The sequence below is a fragment of the Gobius niger genome (genome assembly GCF_951799975.1).
Source record: "Gobius niger genome assembly, chromosome: 13".
Taxonomy (NCBI): domain Eukaryota; kingdom Metazoa; phylum Chordata; class Actinopteri; order Gobiiformes; family Gobiidae; genus Gobius; species Gobius niger.
Genome location: NC_136864.1, coordinates 22,943,185 through 22,959,707, shown reverse-complemented (window position 1 = coordinate 22,959,707; position 16,523 = coordinate 22,943,185). Strand labels below are relative to the sequence as shown.

General features: G+C 40.8%; 1 protein-coding gene across 1 annotated transcript; it reads right to left on the bottom strand.

Annotated features, from left to right (window-relative positions):
- Nucleotides 1–1,791: 1,791 nt before the first annotated feature.
- LOC306972234 (opsin-5-like) lies at nucleotides 1,792–16,482 on the bottom strand (the record flags this gene model as incomplete). Its single annotated transcript, XM_079568782.1, has 7 exons — nucleotides 1,792–2,385; nucleotides 2,754–3,088; nucleotides 3,785–3,912; nucleotides 5,540–5,702; nucleotides 5,770–5,863; nucleotides 13,313–13,447; nucleotides 16,459–16,482. The coding sequence occupies 7 exons, from the start codon at nucleotides 16,480–16,482 to the stop codon at nucleotides 1,792–1,794; spliced, it is 1,473 nt and encodes a 490-aa protein (XP_079424908.1).
- Nucleotides 16,483–16,523: the final 41 nt, after the last annotated feature.

Below are 16,523 nucleotides of genomic sequence, written 5' to 3'. Positions count from 1 at the left end.
GAAAACCATATGAGCACCATATGAGCACCAAGCACCATGAACTGAAGACCTGCAGTTGTTGCATGTACAAAAATAATAAGATTTTCCAGAAACCGACTTTGACATGACTCCCTCTGCTGGTAAAAGTGTAGAAAATGGTAACGTACATTTCCAGACAAGACATGTAAATACAAAGTCATTAAAAAAAATTAAATAAAAAACATTCAGCCTGAGTTCAAGGATTAATCTGTGACCCAAAGGAACCATAAATACTGTACACAAAAACTGCAATAAAAATCAGTTTTCTGATATAGTGACATAGTGAGAGTAAGACTAATCTAAAAAATAAAATGTTGCATATTTGTTAAATGTGAATGGAAAAATATCATTTTGGCTGAAGAGAAGTACACTGATAAGATTACTTCATAGTAAATAAATTCTTAAGTTTGCGTTTTCTTACAAAAAACAATGTTGTGTCCACAGTTGTCGGATTTTGGGTTTTTTTCCTCACCGGGGTCCCTCCGACCCTTAGATATACTTTTACATTCTGGTAAACTTGCATGCATAGATTGCACTCGTTTATGTCCGTTTCTCCACGTTTAGATTGGTCAGGCAGATATGATCCCGGAAATGGAACTTGACTTACTATACACTGCCTCGGCCCTTGAGTGGGAGGCACCTGATGTGCTCTGGTGCAAACATTTTAAATAAATCTTACAAAGACATTGTCCCCAATGCTCACTGCACCTGCAGCTACCCAATAGAACAGGGCACGTGACCATAATTAAAGGATACATTCACATAATAAACACTCTTTTTCAGCCTTTGTGTCATATACTAAAATAGTTATAGCGGCAGTGCAGTTGAGGATTTATTTGGCGCAAATGATCAAAAGTTATATAATGTGTCTGCTTTAAAGTGCATATGATAGGTTACATTTTCTCCAAAACCAAGTTTCTTTCTAAGAATTGCTCCTAGTTTTCCTTGGTTTTGACAGTTTTTGTGATGGGCACAGGATGTGACAAACAAAGAGGTAGAATTTCCAAAACGGCTGCCATACAATCGTGCTGTACCAGTGAGCCATGAGCAAGCCAGCTTTCCATGGACTCCTCCTCCAGGTTTCTCTTTTCTTTTCTATTTTGAGTTTTTCCTTGCAGTGATGGACGTTACATTTGTTCATCTGTTTGTAAAACCAGCAACGACACACACAACAAACAGTGTTGTTGTAAATCAGCAATAGGTTACGTTCATGTGACATCACAATATTCTAAAGCGCATATAGTTTAAAACTGAGGCCATGGGCAGCTAAGAACGCTATGGTGGTAACTATAGTTACCATCAAAATTCAGTTTTTTTTTTACTTAGTTTATGGCTAATATCTCTGTCATTACTGGGAAACAAAAACAGCCATAATGTTCAGTGTTTTGTCTTTCAGCACATATTTTTTCTCTTAAAGGTGTCCATAACACTTTGGTCAGTTGAAAGGACTTTCAGCCACAAGATTAACATAGCAGGTTTGTGAATCCCCATTCATTTCCATGTAATAAATTATTCTTTCAAAACTCTCTACCATAGAGTCGTATTGATCTGAGATTGAGATACCATCAAATGCAGCCTATTGGGACATTGCACAACACAAAAACAATAGGATTGATAACTGTTATCTTTAATAGCATTCAGCTTTCCTTCATACAATTGCCACTTCTATGGCACTTCTATGGTTCTATAAATAATACTCTCTCGTCAAATAATTAGAAAACCTGTCATATGCACGTAAAAAAAAAAAAAAACCTTCACAGATTTTGATATGTCTTATGGCCAAGCGACCTTCGCATGTCCCGGCACCACCTCTAAATCAATGTGCAGGTTGTCTATTTCTGATGTTCTCTTTGCACACATGGTGGCCAGCGGGCACATCCGGTCGGCTCGTTCCCTATTGTTTGAAGGAGCAGGAGAGGAGTCATTCACTTTCAGAGTGTCGGCTTTAGCCACGGGGTTGAGGACACCGCACGTTTGAGGGTAGTGCCGGAAGCATTCGAAAGCATCATTGCACTGCTTACAGCTGTGAGCCTTCACATCGACAACCGGAGGGGCGCAAGGGTCCCGTGAAGGGTTCTCCCCGTGAACGGTGTGCAGCTGGACCCCCATCTCCGGCTGCAAACAGAAACAGGCCTTCAGGCAGGCGGTGTACAGGGTCCTCAGGTCCCTGCGCATCACTTTGCGGAAGTTTGGCCGCAGTAACAGGTAGATGACGGGGTTATATATGGTTGAAGACTTGGCAAACATGGCGGACAAGGCGAAGGCCAGCGGAGGAATACTGTCCACATGTCCGAAGGCAGCCCACATGGAGACGATGGCGTAGGGGCTCCACGCGGTGAGGAAACCGATGCACACAGCCACACTGAGCTGGAAGTCAGAAGAAAGCAGATGTTGTGTTTCAAAAGAGCAAGATTTTTTTTCTTCAGTACCGTGAAAGTAGAGCCTGAACCACATGTGGACTATAAACCGTGCTTTAATTTAAACTTTGGTCATGATGTCTATTTTCCCACATTGTAGATTGCGCGGAGCTGTGCAGTGTGCGATATCCTTCCTAGAAGTGTAAGCTATCACTGTAATTGTGATCCTGATCATAGTGTTTATAAAGAAACTGTTTACCCTAGTTTCCTTTCACTTTATCGCTTTAATGCTGCTCCACCGGGATTCCTTTTATAATAACAAGGCGTATTTGAGAAAAAGATAGGTGCTAGTGATTGTGAGCCGCCATGCTTTCATACCTTTACGATAATGGCCTGGATGCTGCTCATGTGTGTCTGCCTGGCCGCGTGCTGCTCCATGGTCTTGCGGGATGCCTGCACAGTGATGAGGATGCACGTGTAGGAGGCTACAATCACGCAGCATGGGAGGATGTAGCAGAAGATAAACAGAGCCAGGGTGTAGGAGCGTGCAGTGGGGCGCAGGTTTGACAGGCGCCAGTCGATGCAGCAGGCCGTGCCGTAAGGCTCTGGGCCGTACTCCCCCCAGTGAACCAGCGGGGAGCTGGCAAATAACAGGGCGTACAGCCAGGCACAGGCTATGACAAGTCGTCCATGAAGGGCATTAAAGCGGTTCCCTGTCAGAATAATAACAAGGTTTACGTTCATTTTAACCATGGGAGTAATGAGTATTACACATGCTGTAATAGGACACGATGTTGTGCGATCACGCTTCCACACTTGTCAGCTTGCATCAACACCTTATTTGCATTAGTTGTATACATTTACAGTGTGTTTGGCCATTCATTTTAAAATAGCTCCAGATTATGCTGTATATAGGGATTAAATCCTTTCAGTACATCACATGCAAATTCCTCAAAATATCTGTTTGGACCCTATATGTCCATGTTCTATATTATCCAGAAGCCTTCAACACACACACAGATGAATTGCTAAAGAAAGGAAAAGCTAAATTAATGATATATTCCACTTGAAAATACAAACAATGTGTGAGAATCTTGGAATGGATGAAAGCAGTAGAGGGTAATATTGACTCCATGGCTAACCGTCTTGATCTGCAAAAAGAGCGTAATGTAAAATCCTCAGGGAAACCAGTCGGGTCAAAAAGAAGCCACTATTGAACTGTGTGAGCATCACATGTAATGCTCCTTGAGTGGAGCTGTGTCCATCATCAAAGGCAGGCGAATGCGCAGTGCTTCACAGAGGGATTATCGCTGCTTCTTTCACCGCGTAAAAATCAACAATCTGACACTTTGGGAAATGCGACTTAATCCTGTCATTGTGTTGGGCAAAATGTGTCTTTGAAGGCTTACCGTAGTGGGGGTAACAGACTTTGACAAAGCACACGGTACTTAGCAGGGTGAGGGTGGTGAGGCTGCAGAGGCCAAAGAACATGCCGCAGAAAGCGTACATGGAGCACACCGTCCTCCCGTAGAGCCATCTGCGTGGGAGGGCACGAGGGTGTGAGAAAAATGACACAACTGACTCGATCGATGAGACAGAATCCCCGACTGAAGGAGCTTTTAAAACGGCACAAAAGCATCTCTCAATAGAAAAAAAAAGTACATAAATAATGATGTTTCTATAGAAATTCTATAGAAATCGCTAGTTGTTTACGGTACAGTGACAGATTGCATTCACAACATTCTCAACATTGCCACTGTTGGCATTCAGAGGGATTTTGATTGACACCCTGCAGAAAAACTACAAATTCACTCTTTTTAACTTTAACTATAAACACTATTTGGTAGGGAGAAGTTAAACAGGAATACTGAAGAAAAATAGAAGACCTGAACTGCGCCAAAACATAGGAATTTACGGTTTAAAGGCACACTGCGAAACTTTTTGGACTTTTTGCCATGTTTTTTTATTTTGTAATGAACAAATGGATTTGGATGAGGACCTAACTTTGTGAGATTATGTTCTATAAATCTCATACTGGGATGCGTTTATGGAGACGTGCTGGAGACGTCCCCGCTCCCAGTAAATAAACGGTCAGGTCTTACAAGAGGCGAGCTGCTTATAGCAAAGACACATATTTGTTCATTTTGTCGGTGTTTTTCAACAACAGAAAAAAAGGCAAAATGTTACACAGTGGGGCTTTAAAGTGATTGTTTGCATATAATTGACGGCCTGGGTATGAAATTTGACATAATTTAGGTAATATTAAATAATAACTTGTCAGAATCCCCGGGCTATCTCTTTGACCAATGAGACGGGGTTTCCTGCGGCTCAGCTCTCCTCAGACATGACTGTAATTTTACCAGGAGCAGGTACGTTTCCAGCTCGTCTCCATGGAGATGTCGACGAAAGTCAACAGAACTTGAGATTTACACAGGTTATAGGTCGTCATCCAAATCCATTGATTACCTGCTGCAAAAATAGCGTTTTCTGTGTCAAGCGTGTGTTTTGTACTGATTGTAACATCATAGTCCAAAATGTTGCGCAGTGTGCCTTTAAGCTAAAAAATTCTGGGGTTGATTCTTGTACCGGATATAGCTTTGTTGTGTGGTGAAAATGTTGCTATGCATTGTAATGACAGCCCTACTTAACATTATTTTCGTACCAGCTTGTGGCTCTGCACACTTAAAACAGTACCAAGTAACTTGTTTACCTTAATAAATCCTTTTCATATTCCCTCTGGGGGTAACAAAAGTGTTAATGGGATATTTGGGGGGTCTTTCATCTCCCCCTGGTGTTTCTGGCCAGAAAACCACAATTGCAACTTTGCTGCCTCCGGGTTGGAGTCACCAATACACACTAATGGAATCACGAAGAAGCTAACAGGCTAACGGGCAAAGCTAACTGTGGGCTAGCGCCACTTGAACAGTATTTATAGCCAAGTTTGAGTGAAAAAAATGATCTCCATTGTGTAATTGGATGTACAATATCCCTCTCTCCCTTTGTCTTTTCTGTCAGCGTAGTATTTACTCTCAAAGACAATTAATGAGTAAAAAAACGCAACATACTACGACACCTGCAGTGGTGCTTATGGCCTCTAGGGGCATGAGCTACTTAGTACTGCTATAAATAATTCCCTAACTTCTTGCTAATGGAGGAGTACAAACCTGTGGTAGAAACTTGACGTTATAGCCATTGGGTAAAGCGACAGAGTGAGGCCCAAGTCGCTAATCGCCAGGTTGACGATAAAGAACTCCGCAGGCTTCAGGAGGTGCTTTTTCTTATAGGAAACATACAACAATATGGCGTTTCCCAGCAGAGAACACACACCTATGAAGCGAACAGACATCAGATGGAAGGAAAGAAAGATGGGATTAAGTGCAATGATTGTACTCACCGAACACGGTGTAGACAATAGCCACGACAATATCGAGTAGTGGAGGTATGCTGGAGCGGAATGAAATGTCAAAGTCATCCTCAGACATCTCCATCTGCAAACAGAGACGGTTGTAGAGAGGAAGGTATGCTCTCATACAGGTGCCCAAATGCATTCACTAATAACCTCTTAACCAAAGACCTAACCATAGGGCCAGACCTACAAAACTCATCTACTAAGATCTTTTTCCTCGTGCTGCGATCCATTGCATTTTCCATTGTGTGTTTGTTGCATTTTCATCCTTGTTTTTGTCACTCTTTTGTTGCCTTTTTGCTGATTATTTTGTTCCTCTTTCGTGGCTTTTTTTGTCTCTCTTTTCATGCATTTTTTTAATCTTGTTTCTTTGTCACTCTTTGTTGCGTTTTCATCCTCGTTTTCATCTCCTATTCATCACTCTTTTGTGGCTTTTTTGTCTCGTTTTTGTCGCTATTTTGACTTTTTTTTTTCAAGAAGCTTTTAGATTTGGGTAATGCCAATCTGGAGAAAATGTGCTTAGTTCAGGTGAGGGTGAAGAGGTTTCACTTTCAACCACAATCTAAGTTGATGGCACACACGGAAATGGTCTATATGTGTTATATAACTAACTGAACTGAATCGGTGTTACAAATCATAAAATATCAGATATATTTCCCTTCATTGCACTGTTCGAAGTTTACACTATTCCTTCCACATTTTACTGTATCTTTTGCAAAGAGCCACAAGTGTGCTACAACCTCCCGCCTCTCTTTTAAACATGTTTTTTTCTGCTCCATCAGTCTAAAGCTGATCCTGAATGACAGACATTGATCACTTCACAACGTAGGGGTCAGCAGTTTGATCATGGGTCACATGGCGCCTCCACGGATGAGTCGCCACCACGGGCACAACTACAGTGGCTATCTCTCATTTCAACAGCAACATGTTCATGAGGAACACATTTTTAACGGCGCAGCGCAATTTTGGAAACAATATCGAATCGCGATTTATGTCCCAAGGCGTGTGCCAGACATAAAGGTCAGAAATGGTCTAAAATACGATGCGAGGAGTTTTTTTTTTTAAACATTAAAAGACCCTAGAGTATCTGGATAAAGCAGATTGGACTGCCTACATTATTGCAGGATTGCAACTTTCTTATTACTACCATTCAAGTTGAAAAATTAGATTTGATTGCGATTAACTGTGTAGTCTTACATTCTAAACACTTCCAGGAGCATCACCAGAGAAGAACGAAATGCTGAGATATTTTTGTTGTTGTTGATGTTCAGATAAATTAAGGGGAGACACTACAGGCAAAACTCAATTTTTTTAGTTTTCAGGTTTTTTGGCCAAATTGGTCTCTGAACATACAAGCTTTCACCCGGAAACAGAAAATATGCGTAATCTTCACAATAACATGTTTAAATATTGCGCTGATTCAATGTTCCCCCATAGACTTATATGGGACAATGCAATTTCAAGGGCCTTTTTCTCAAAACACATTTTTCTGTCATTGTGGCGACGCTATGTCCACGTCAGTCGGACCTAAAGACTTCACGTTTTCCAGCCTTGGACTGAACAATATTTGGAAGATTTTTTCAGAGGGGTTTTTTATTATTTAATCCCTAGCCCCATTTATTGAGTTTTGAATGTCAAAAAATAAGGCGCACATTACATTTTTACAAATTTTTCCACTAAAAAAACAGCTTATTTTAAAACTAAACAAGAAATCCAAAATCCCCTCTGAGAAAGTCTTGGTAACTCATTTATCAATAAAATGAAACCATAAATTTGAATGTAGCTCTATCCATTATTCAGATTTCGTCGCCGAAAAGATGTGAAATGTGGGGCATTTTAGGCATAAAACACCTTGTTCTTATATGAAAAGATAAAATGACAGAAAACTTGCAATGTATTTTGTTCTCACATTTATGTCAGTGATCGACAGCAAAACTTTCAAATTGATATCTGTAAAAATACATTTTTTCCCTATTCACCTGCAGTGTCTCGCCTTAATTTAACCCATAGTTCCATACTTTGTCTTGCAAAATGTTCCATACCATCCAAGCTGCACTTTTAATATCTTTGTGATATTGCACTTTGGAGAGACCATCACAACGTTCTGCACTCTTCATCAGACAAAAATCCAACTACTTAGGCGTTTCACCTCTACCTTCAATGGGAGCTCCTCTTAACATCACGGCTATTGACCGCTGACCGTTTGGAGATCATGGAACGAATGAAAGGCACTATATGTGAAACTGCTTGCTTAACGCACAGCCTTTTAGTTATTGTTCACGTTCGTCTGTCCTCCTATAGGCGGCTTTCCATGCCTTGCACCAGGCTATTAAGCAGAAACAAGGTCAGTGCAATCAAAGAAAACGTGTGATCTCTGCATTAATGCTGCGCACGAGTGCACAACTAAGATGAAAAGTTTAAGATCAATAGTACATTAAAACTGAAGTAATAAGCACGTATTGCATTGCTTTGAGAACTTGTTCACAATAACATTATCTTTGAGCAGTCTGAAACTGCAATCAAACTGCATCACTCCAACTCAGCACACAGAGAGTCAACTTAAATGAGCAAATTCTTTCAACAACGCGTGGATTTGCATAAACACGCGGTCCTCCAGATGTCATTTTTATGTTTTCCAGTGACTTAAACTGTAGAAGTTGAGTTCATTCGCTGAAATATCTGACACAGTGCATGTCCAACCACGATGACAATTGACAACGCTACAAACCCGAGCAACTTGTTACATTTTATGGGTGTTAAAAACTCTTACCTCGCGTCAAATAACACTCGATCACGCCCGCATTCCTCGCTGGTCAGAAGTCAGAAGTTAGTCCCCGGGAAAGTTCAGAGAAGTTCCCGCGCGCACTTCTTGGCAGGTTTTTTCTCCATCGGTGTGGGCTGGAGGCAGAGGTTTGCTCCGACAGCATCCATGAGGGACAGGCAGAGAGCGCATGGCGTCGCTCCTCTATAGCGCCGCTCGGTGAAGGGTGCGCACGGAGGAGGCGCGCTTAGCCAATGGCGCCCTACCTGTAATTAATGACGTATAGAGCCGAAACGCATCGATGCAACAAGTTACAACACGGAAGAGGGGGTGTGGGGTGGGGGGGGGAGTTAACGGACTCCAAGGCCATCGATGCGCCGTGACAGAACTGTGTCCTTAATTTATGAATAGGCCAGTTTGATGATCCATTCAGCTGACGTGGGGACTTATCTGAGGCCATGGAGCGTTGTCTTTGTGGCAATGGAATTCATTTGAAGTGGTCCATACGATTGCACTAAACTACAAAATAGATGGCCTGCTCTCATTTTACTTGAGACAAGAAAAAAAAAATATACACTCCCTCCGCTCCACAACAGTCTTTCACCATCTTCTACGAGCTTGACCTGTTTTATTCTCCAGGGAATGTCCATTAACCAGAACACTATAAGACTTGTCTGGCTTATCGCTGTGAGTCTTGCCCGGATACCTCCTCGTTTGTCCCTTTTTTTGTTTCCTGTTGCGCCTCTTGTGATGCCCCCACTGTGCCGTGTGTCCGAAATAAAGGAAAAAATTAAATATCGAACATATCAAGGCTTCAAATTTGATGCATTAAAGAGGGGGTATTATGCAAAATCGACTTTTTCAAGCTTTACATCATGTTATTATGTCATTCCCTCATTTAAAACATGCCTGAAGTGTTGCCTTGGCACATTCACGTATTTTTGAGTAATCTGTAAAACTCTGATGGCGGCCATTTTAGGGATAGGTTTGCCTGAGACCTCCTGTAGACGCCGCCGAGCTTTCGTCACCAGCCGAGTAACCAACCACTGCTCCTCAGCAGAACCCCCTCCCCACTGATGCCACAGACAGCGTGTGGAGGGGGCGTGTCGGAAAGAGTCAGAGGTTCTTAAAGAGACAGAGGCCTATTTCAAGACATTCACTACAGCCATTTTGAGAGAGCAATTTTATACAAGGCAGTTATTCTAATTTACTGCATTTACAGACCAACAGAAGGTTTCGTCATCATTGTAGTGTGATATAGACTGGTGCTATGTGATTGAAAAAAGCATAATACCCCCTCTTTAAATTTTCAAATGTATTATAAAATGTTCCCATGAGGATTGACCGAAAAAATATGTCATGCACTACAATATTTCATTGGACCGCCTTATGCTTCGATTACAGCTCTGGCATTGTGTCAGTAAGCCTCTGCAATGTGAAAAGATTTATTTCCATTCGGTGTTGTTTGGTTGTTTGTGTGGATGGTCAGGAGGAGGGGTATTATGCAAAATCGGCTTTTTAGAGCGTAGAGTGTACGATAAAGATTAAAATGTGTTTGAGATTGTTACCTGCAAAACGCATAATACCCCTCTTTAGGATGCAGAGGTGCTGATCCATAAACGTATTGGCAGATAGTGGATGCGTTGTTGGATTGGGAGCCAGCCTGCGGAGTACAGAAGTGATGCTATCATATTTTCGCTCCCTCATCAGGACCCTGGCAGCACAGTTCTGAATGAACCAGAGCTTTGGAAAAAAAAAAACCTGTCAGTGATCCTGCTGCAGTAATCCAGCCTGAAGGAGATAAAGGTGTGTATCAGTATAGCAGTGTCAAAAGAGAGAGGGAAGAGTTTAGCAATGTTCCTTTGTGTTGAATATGTATGTATGACAAATAAGAAATAAGGTACGAGAGACAAGCATTTGTAGCGTATCTATTTAATTACAGTGGTGAGAATAATCATGTTTTACGAGTGTTGATGCCTTCAGGGGAACAAAATGTGAAAGTACTTTGTGATAAAACTACTCCTGTGCACAAATCAGGGTCAATGTTAAGGTCAAATTTATTGATCAAGCACATCATGCATAGGGGGCTAAAAAATAGACTTAAAGAAGAACTGTTTACCTTTCGTAGTTCCTCTGGGGGTAATAAAAGTGTTAATGGGATGATTGGGGGGTCTTTCATCTCCCCCTGGTGTCTCTGGCCAGAAAACTGGCAAGGAAAAAAACTTCCCTGCCTCCGGGTTGGAGGCGTAATGCACACTAATAGAATCACAAAGAAGAAGCTAACAGGCTAACGGGCAAAGCTAACTGCGGGCTATTATACTATTTGTTTATTTGATATGGACAAAACAACTGCATTGGACAAACCCGATACACAGTTTTTTGTGTTGTTGCAAAACTGCTAGTTTACAATGTACAAAATTCCCTCTCTCCCTTTGTCTTTTCTGTCAGCATAGTAGGCTATTTACTCTCGCAGACAAAAAAAAAACACAATATGCTACGACACCTGTAGTGGCACTTATGGTCTCTAGGGGCATGAGTTACTTTGTTCTGCTTTAAAACAAATATGTTATTGATATTTCACAATTAAAACTGAAATTATGTCTCTGTTGGAATTGAATAGTAACAAAGAAACACAGCTTTTATTGAAAAGCTAACTATCAGTTTTGTTTTACAGCGTAGTTTACAGCTTTAGCATGGCGTGTTAAACACACTTTGGGCCCAATCTTGTGTTTCCAAATGCAGGAGAAGCGCACCTTGAGATCTTTCAACTCCAGACCGGATGCATTCAAGTGAGCTGTACGTGGGCTGGACAGACACCCATGGCCAATAGTGATGTTATGAAACAACCCTTTTCGTCCAACTATAGTATTTCCGCAGACGGGAAGGGGCGCGGTCAAGGGAGAGCTTTTGTGTGGATCGTGTTTCGGCCGTGTGCAGACCTGCTCCACAGCGGAGGTATATTCTCTTTCTCTCGGGACACTGGATACAGATGAACTCACGGTGGGATGCATAAAGTTTTTAGTTTGACCTATGAGAACTCATAAAATCATAAAAGGATATGCACGTTTCACATCATGTGAAGCTTTGAGCCGTGGCAAAGTGAAAAAGGGGGGGACAACCCCAAAATGAATCCCACTAATTTAGATTCTACTTCCATCACTCAATATACACGTGAAGACAATGCAACAAGGTCTGTTTTTTGCTGTGTTTACAACATACTTTGAGGTGGCAAACATAAGGTTAAGATTAGTGTCTTGTGTCTTATTACATTAACTTCCTCCAAAGTACTGATACATATTATTCCATTGTGCATGCAACACATAGGTACAAGTTATTACACACCGTTGCAGAGCACATTGTACTAAATTTGGCAGGTACAATGTATCAAGGGTAAAATAAAATGTTACCAAGTATATTTCATTCATGACTGATTGCCCGCCTCTGGGTTTAAGTGGCAAAAGTTCACTAATATTAATATAGCTCTATTTTCTAGCTTCCTCTTCTCCCCTTGTACATTTAATTTGAAACCACAAGAGGTAAAGTGGTCATGCTAGCATTTTCATTCTAAAGTATATTTGGTCACTTCAGTTTGAGAGCATTCATGCGCTGCTCTGGGAAACACACAGGAGCATGAAATAGCCTACAAGTGTGGAGTGCGCCTTCTTGAAAATTAATTTCAAATCTGCTGCGGCACATGCAAAGGAAAACAATCCATTTTTCACACCTTGAAAGCAGAAGATAAATTATCTTCAAAGAATTATGCACAGTGAGAATATTCCCAGCCAGTCATTGGCTCGGTTTTTGTCGCTCACCCCATACGTGTGAATTTGGATACGCACGTGGACGGCCTCACACGTGCGTGGAGACAGGGGCCAGAACAAATCAGCTAACGCACAAGATGAAACCACATTTGAGGTGTAATAGTGTTGTCAAAGAATTAATTGTGATTGCCACAGAGGGTAGAAAGAAATGAATGTCCGTGATAAGATAAAACACATGGTGGACATCAAAGTGGACCGGCATGGATACAGCATAAGCCTTTAACTCGAAATGTGGCTCACAAGGGAGAGCTGGTACCGCCTGTGGACACTCCAGACGATTGTAGAATATTAATTATGTTCTTTACTTTAATACTCTGAAGTCAGATCATACATGTACAGCAAATCAGGCCAAGAAGTGATAAATAATATGATGAAAAGGCTTTTGGACACCGAAAAGTTGATATCCAATACAAGACAAATATTTCAACGCTAATTTTGATGCACAAAATGCCACTGTCGCTATAGGAGAAGGAAGTGGAGGGAAGCACTTCAATAAGCTGAAGTCAAGTAGCCTGGCTCAAAACATGAGGCTTTCAGCATTCTGTGCAGAGATTTGTTCTTTATAACAGCATATTATAACAAGTTCATGTCAATGTAGCTGAATCAGGGCCTATAATTAGGGCCTTCTTGTGATGTAAAAAATAAATAAAGAAATGTCTACTGATGCAGAAAGAGAATTTATGAACATATTTTGTTCCATCGTTGACTCTAAAGCAGTCTCCTTCTTTAGAGTTATTTAAGGTTTACTAAAGTTCACCTTCACTAAACAATCTCAGTGCGGCGCTCTTTTATTCCCATTACCTTGAAGATTTCCATTTTGATTGAGAATAATTAAATTATTGCTTTTTTAAATCAATTAAACACTCACTATAATGAATGTATGAGTTGAAGAATTCGTACGTGCTTTGATACACATATAATCTCCGTGGTGATAGATTCAAAGCAATACCTCTGGTTTGAAACTGGGCCTCAAAGGGATTAAAACAGTATAATCGGGAGGAAGGGTCTCCATCAGTGCCACAACAGTGGATATACTGGACACTGGCCTGTCCCTGCCCTTTCCAGTAATGCCCAGGGACACCACCTAAAAGAAGGGAGAAGGAAGAGAAAACATTATTTTGGCACGGTAGCGCAGTGGTTAGCGCTCTCGCTTCACAGCTAGAAGGTCCGGGTTCGATTCCCACCTGCATGGGGCCTTTCTGTGTGGAGTTTGCATGTTCTCCCCGGGCACTCCGGTTTCCCCTACCACTAAAAACATGCACAATAGGCCAGGATGAATGATGTGTGTGAGTGAATGTATGGTGGTGGTCAGAGGGTCCGTTGGCGCAGACGTGTGTAGTCGGGAAAGCGCTTCTGTCAGTCTCCCCCAGGGGAAACTGAAGCTACAAACGTAGTTTACCATCACCGAGTATGGAGTGAATGTACAACTGTCTCATGTAAAGCGCTTTGTGACTATATGTCTGTGAAAGGCGCTATATAATAAAGATCTTCTTCTTCTTCTTCTTCTGGGTAATCATTATCAAGAAGATAGTTTTTTGTGATGTTGAACCTGCAGTCTGTGAATCAGCAGAAAATGTATGAAATGGACGAGATTTTACACAATAATATTTCTATTTTTACACAAATATTTAAGTGCATTGATTGGATTTTACTCTTTGCTATTTGAACATGAAAGCTCTACAGTCTGGCTATGTTTTTGAGCATTTAAGAAACATTTTATTAAACATTAAACCTTGTTCTTTGTGTAGAAAAAGGGTGTCTTATATATATCACATCTTTCCATTCAAAAAGAATCCCTGCCAGACTTACTGCAAGGACACGAGCAGCATGATTATTTGAACCTAATTGACAGTAGGAGCACATTTGCTCAGAGTCTGAACTATTAATGCAGGACTCTGTATGTGAAATATGTTAGGCAATTATACAATTTTGCATTTGCATTGCATGGTTGCAGAGTTGTTAACAGTTGGAGATATTTGATGTTCTCACTATCATTCACTATCAGTACACGTCCCCTCAACACATTGTGGGGGTATTGGTCATTCAAGCCTAACTTTGCTTTCACAGAAAAAGGGATTAATAGCCCTAGAGGTGGCCGCAAAAGAGAGCCAAGAGCCAGTCAGGCTTGTCAGAGACAACTTGGCCAAGGCACATTGATCAGTGCGAAGAAGAAGAAGAAGAAGAAAGCTCCTGTAAAGCTTTGTAATACCAAGGAAAACCTATAAGTGTTTGTCAGGGGCAAATAGCAACCTAAGATGATGCCGGACATAGATGGAGTTATTTATTATAATGACACAACTATGCCTCACTCTAATGTAACTTATTGTATATTCATCGATTTGTATAGAAATGAATATAGATGAAATCTTGTGAATGAAGAAAACGCTTGCATACGTATCGTGACTTCAATGGGTTGTATTGTCTTACAGTGTCGCTTCAATAAATGCTATAGGAAGAAAACAACAAATACAACAATAGCTACGTCGAAGGCATCAACAAAGAAGTCATACCAGGCACTGTTGACGATTTTACTGTGAACAATATAACCATACTGTATGTCGTTCACAGCCAAGTCCTAGTTAGTTGAGACAATCACTCTTTGCTTCGGACACAATTTCTCAAAGAACAAAAAGTGTTTACGTTACAACGAAATATGCAAACACTCTATGGCAACTGACGACCCTCCGTCTCGGTCCCCTTTTTCTGATGCCAATGTTTTGCTTTGTGAACATATTTTTTTTTACATATAGCTTCATCCACGTTGGACCTTACTACATGATGTGGAGACTACACTCAAAGTAGCATGCTGGCTTTAATCTATATGTAAATTTAAGAAGAAAAAAAGATATATGTGCGGAGGTGGACCACGTAGATCAATGGGATTGGAGCAGCACAGATGTTTGAAGGCATGCTGCGCTGCAAGATTTCACTGTGGGCATAGAGAGCTATTGATTAGTGTTATTTTCTATTGTACTGTGTTGTTTTTTGAGGTTTGTGTTTGAATCGAGGACTGTTTCCAGTCACTCTGTTTTTTGTTTTTTTTGCATTGATGTTCATTAAAAACTGTACAAAATTGATAATTAAGTTAAGTTAATCCTTTTTACTCCATTGTGCAATAAGTGTAATATTACTCACAACTACTCAGTGAATTTGACTCTTGTTTGTAAGGCTGTGACAATATATCGATTTATTGTCGATTTATCGATATATTGCGGGCCGATACGATTTTTTCCAATATGGATACTTTTGTTGACGTCATGCATATTAATGAACTATGTCATGCATATTAATAAGATATCAGTGCTCTGCTGCTTTTACAGTCAATAGAGGCCAATAACTCAGTCAGAACAGTAGAGGGCAGCACCAAACACTGTCACACAGATATATAACTTTTAATAATAGTTTTTCATAATTAGAAATAAGGTTAATTTGTGATTGATTTCATCCTTTTGAAACTAGACCCATGTTTCGTGTATAAGTCTGGGCTCATTTAGTCACTTATTTATTTAATAAAAAGGGGTACCAAGCACATAATAACACATGATGAATAATATGTAGTTTGTTAACCTCTTAACCCCCTCTTAACCAAACGTTTTTTCTCCAGTTACCCGAATCTAAAAGCTTCTCGACTGGAGAGCTGTGTTACGCCTCATTGGAAAGCTAAAGACCTAAGTGATCACAACTTTTATGTCCCGTTTTCGAAGCGTTTTTGTTACTTTCCCATTGCTTTTTTGTCATGTTTTCACCACATTTTTGCTGCTTTTCCGGCACGTTCTTTTTTTTTTAACTCTTTAAACGTTTTTGTTGCATTTTCATCCTTGTTTTCGTCGATATTTTATGCTATTTTCCCTTTCTTTTTTTTTTTTTAAGCTTTTAGATTTGGGCACAGCCAAACTAGAGAAAATGCACTCAGTCAAGGCTGGGGTTAAGAGGTTGAAAAGGTAAAAAACAAAAAACGTTATCGCGAGCCATGTATCGCGTGTCGTATCGAATCGTATCGGTACCCACAGCTCAGGACAGGACAGTGCATGTTAATGAATAAGCCACTCCGGATTGTAACCATGGGCTAACTTGCATCCGTTGTCCCACACTCACATTCTCAAACCCACTCTCATTCATGCTGGCCTATTGTACATGTTTTAAGTGGTGGGGATTGAAGC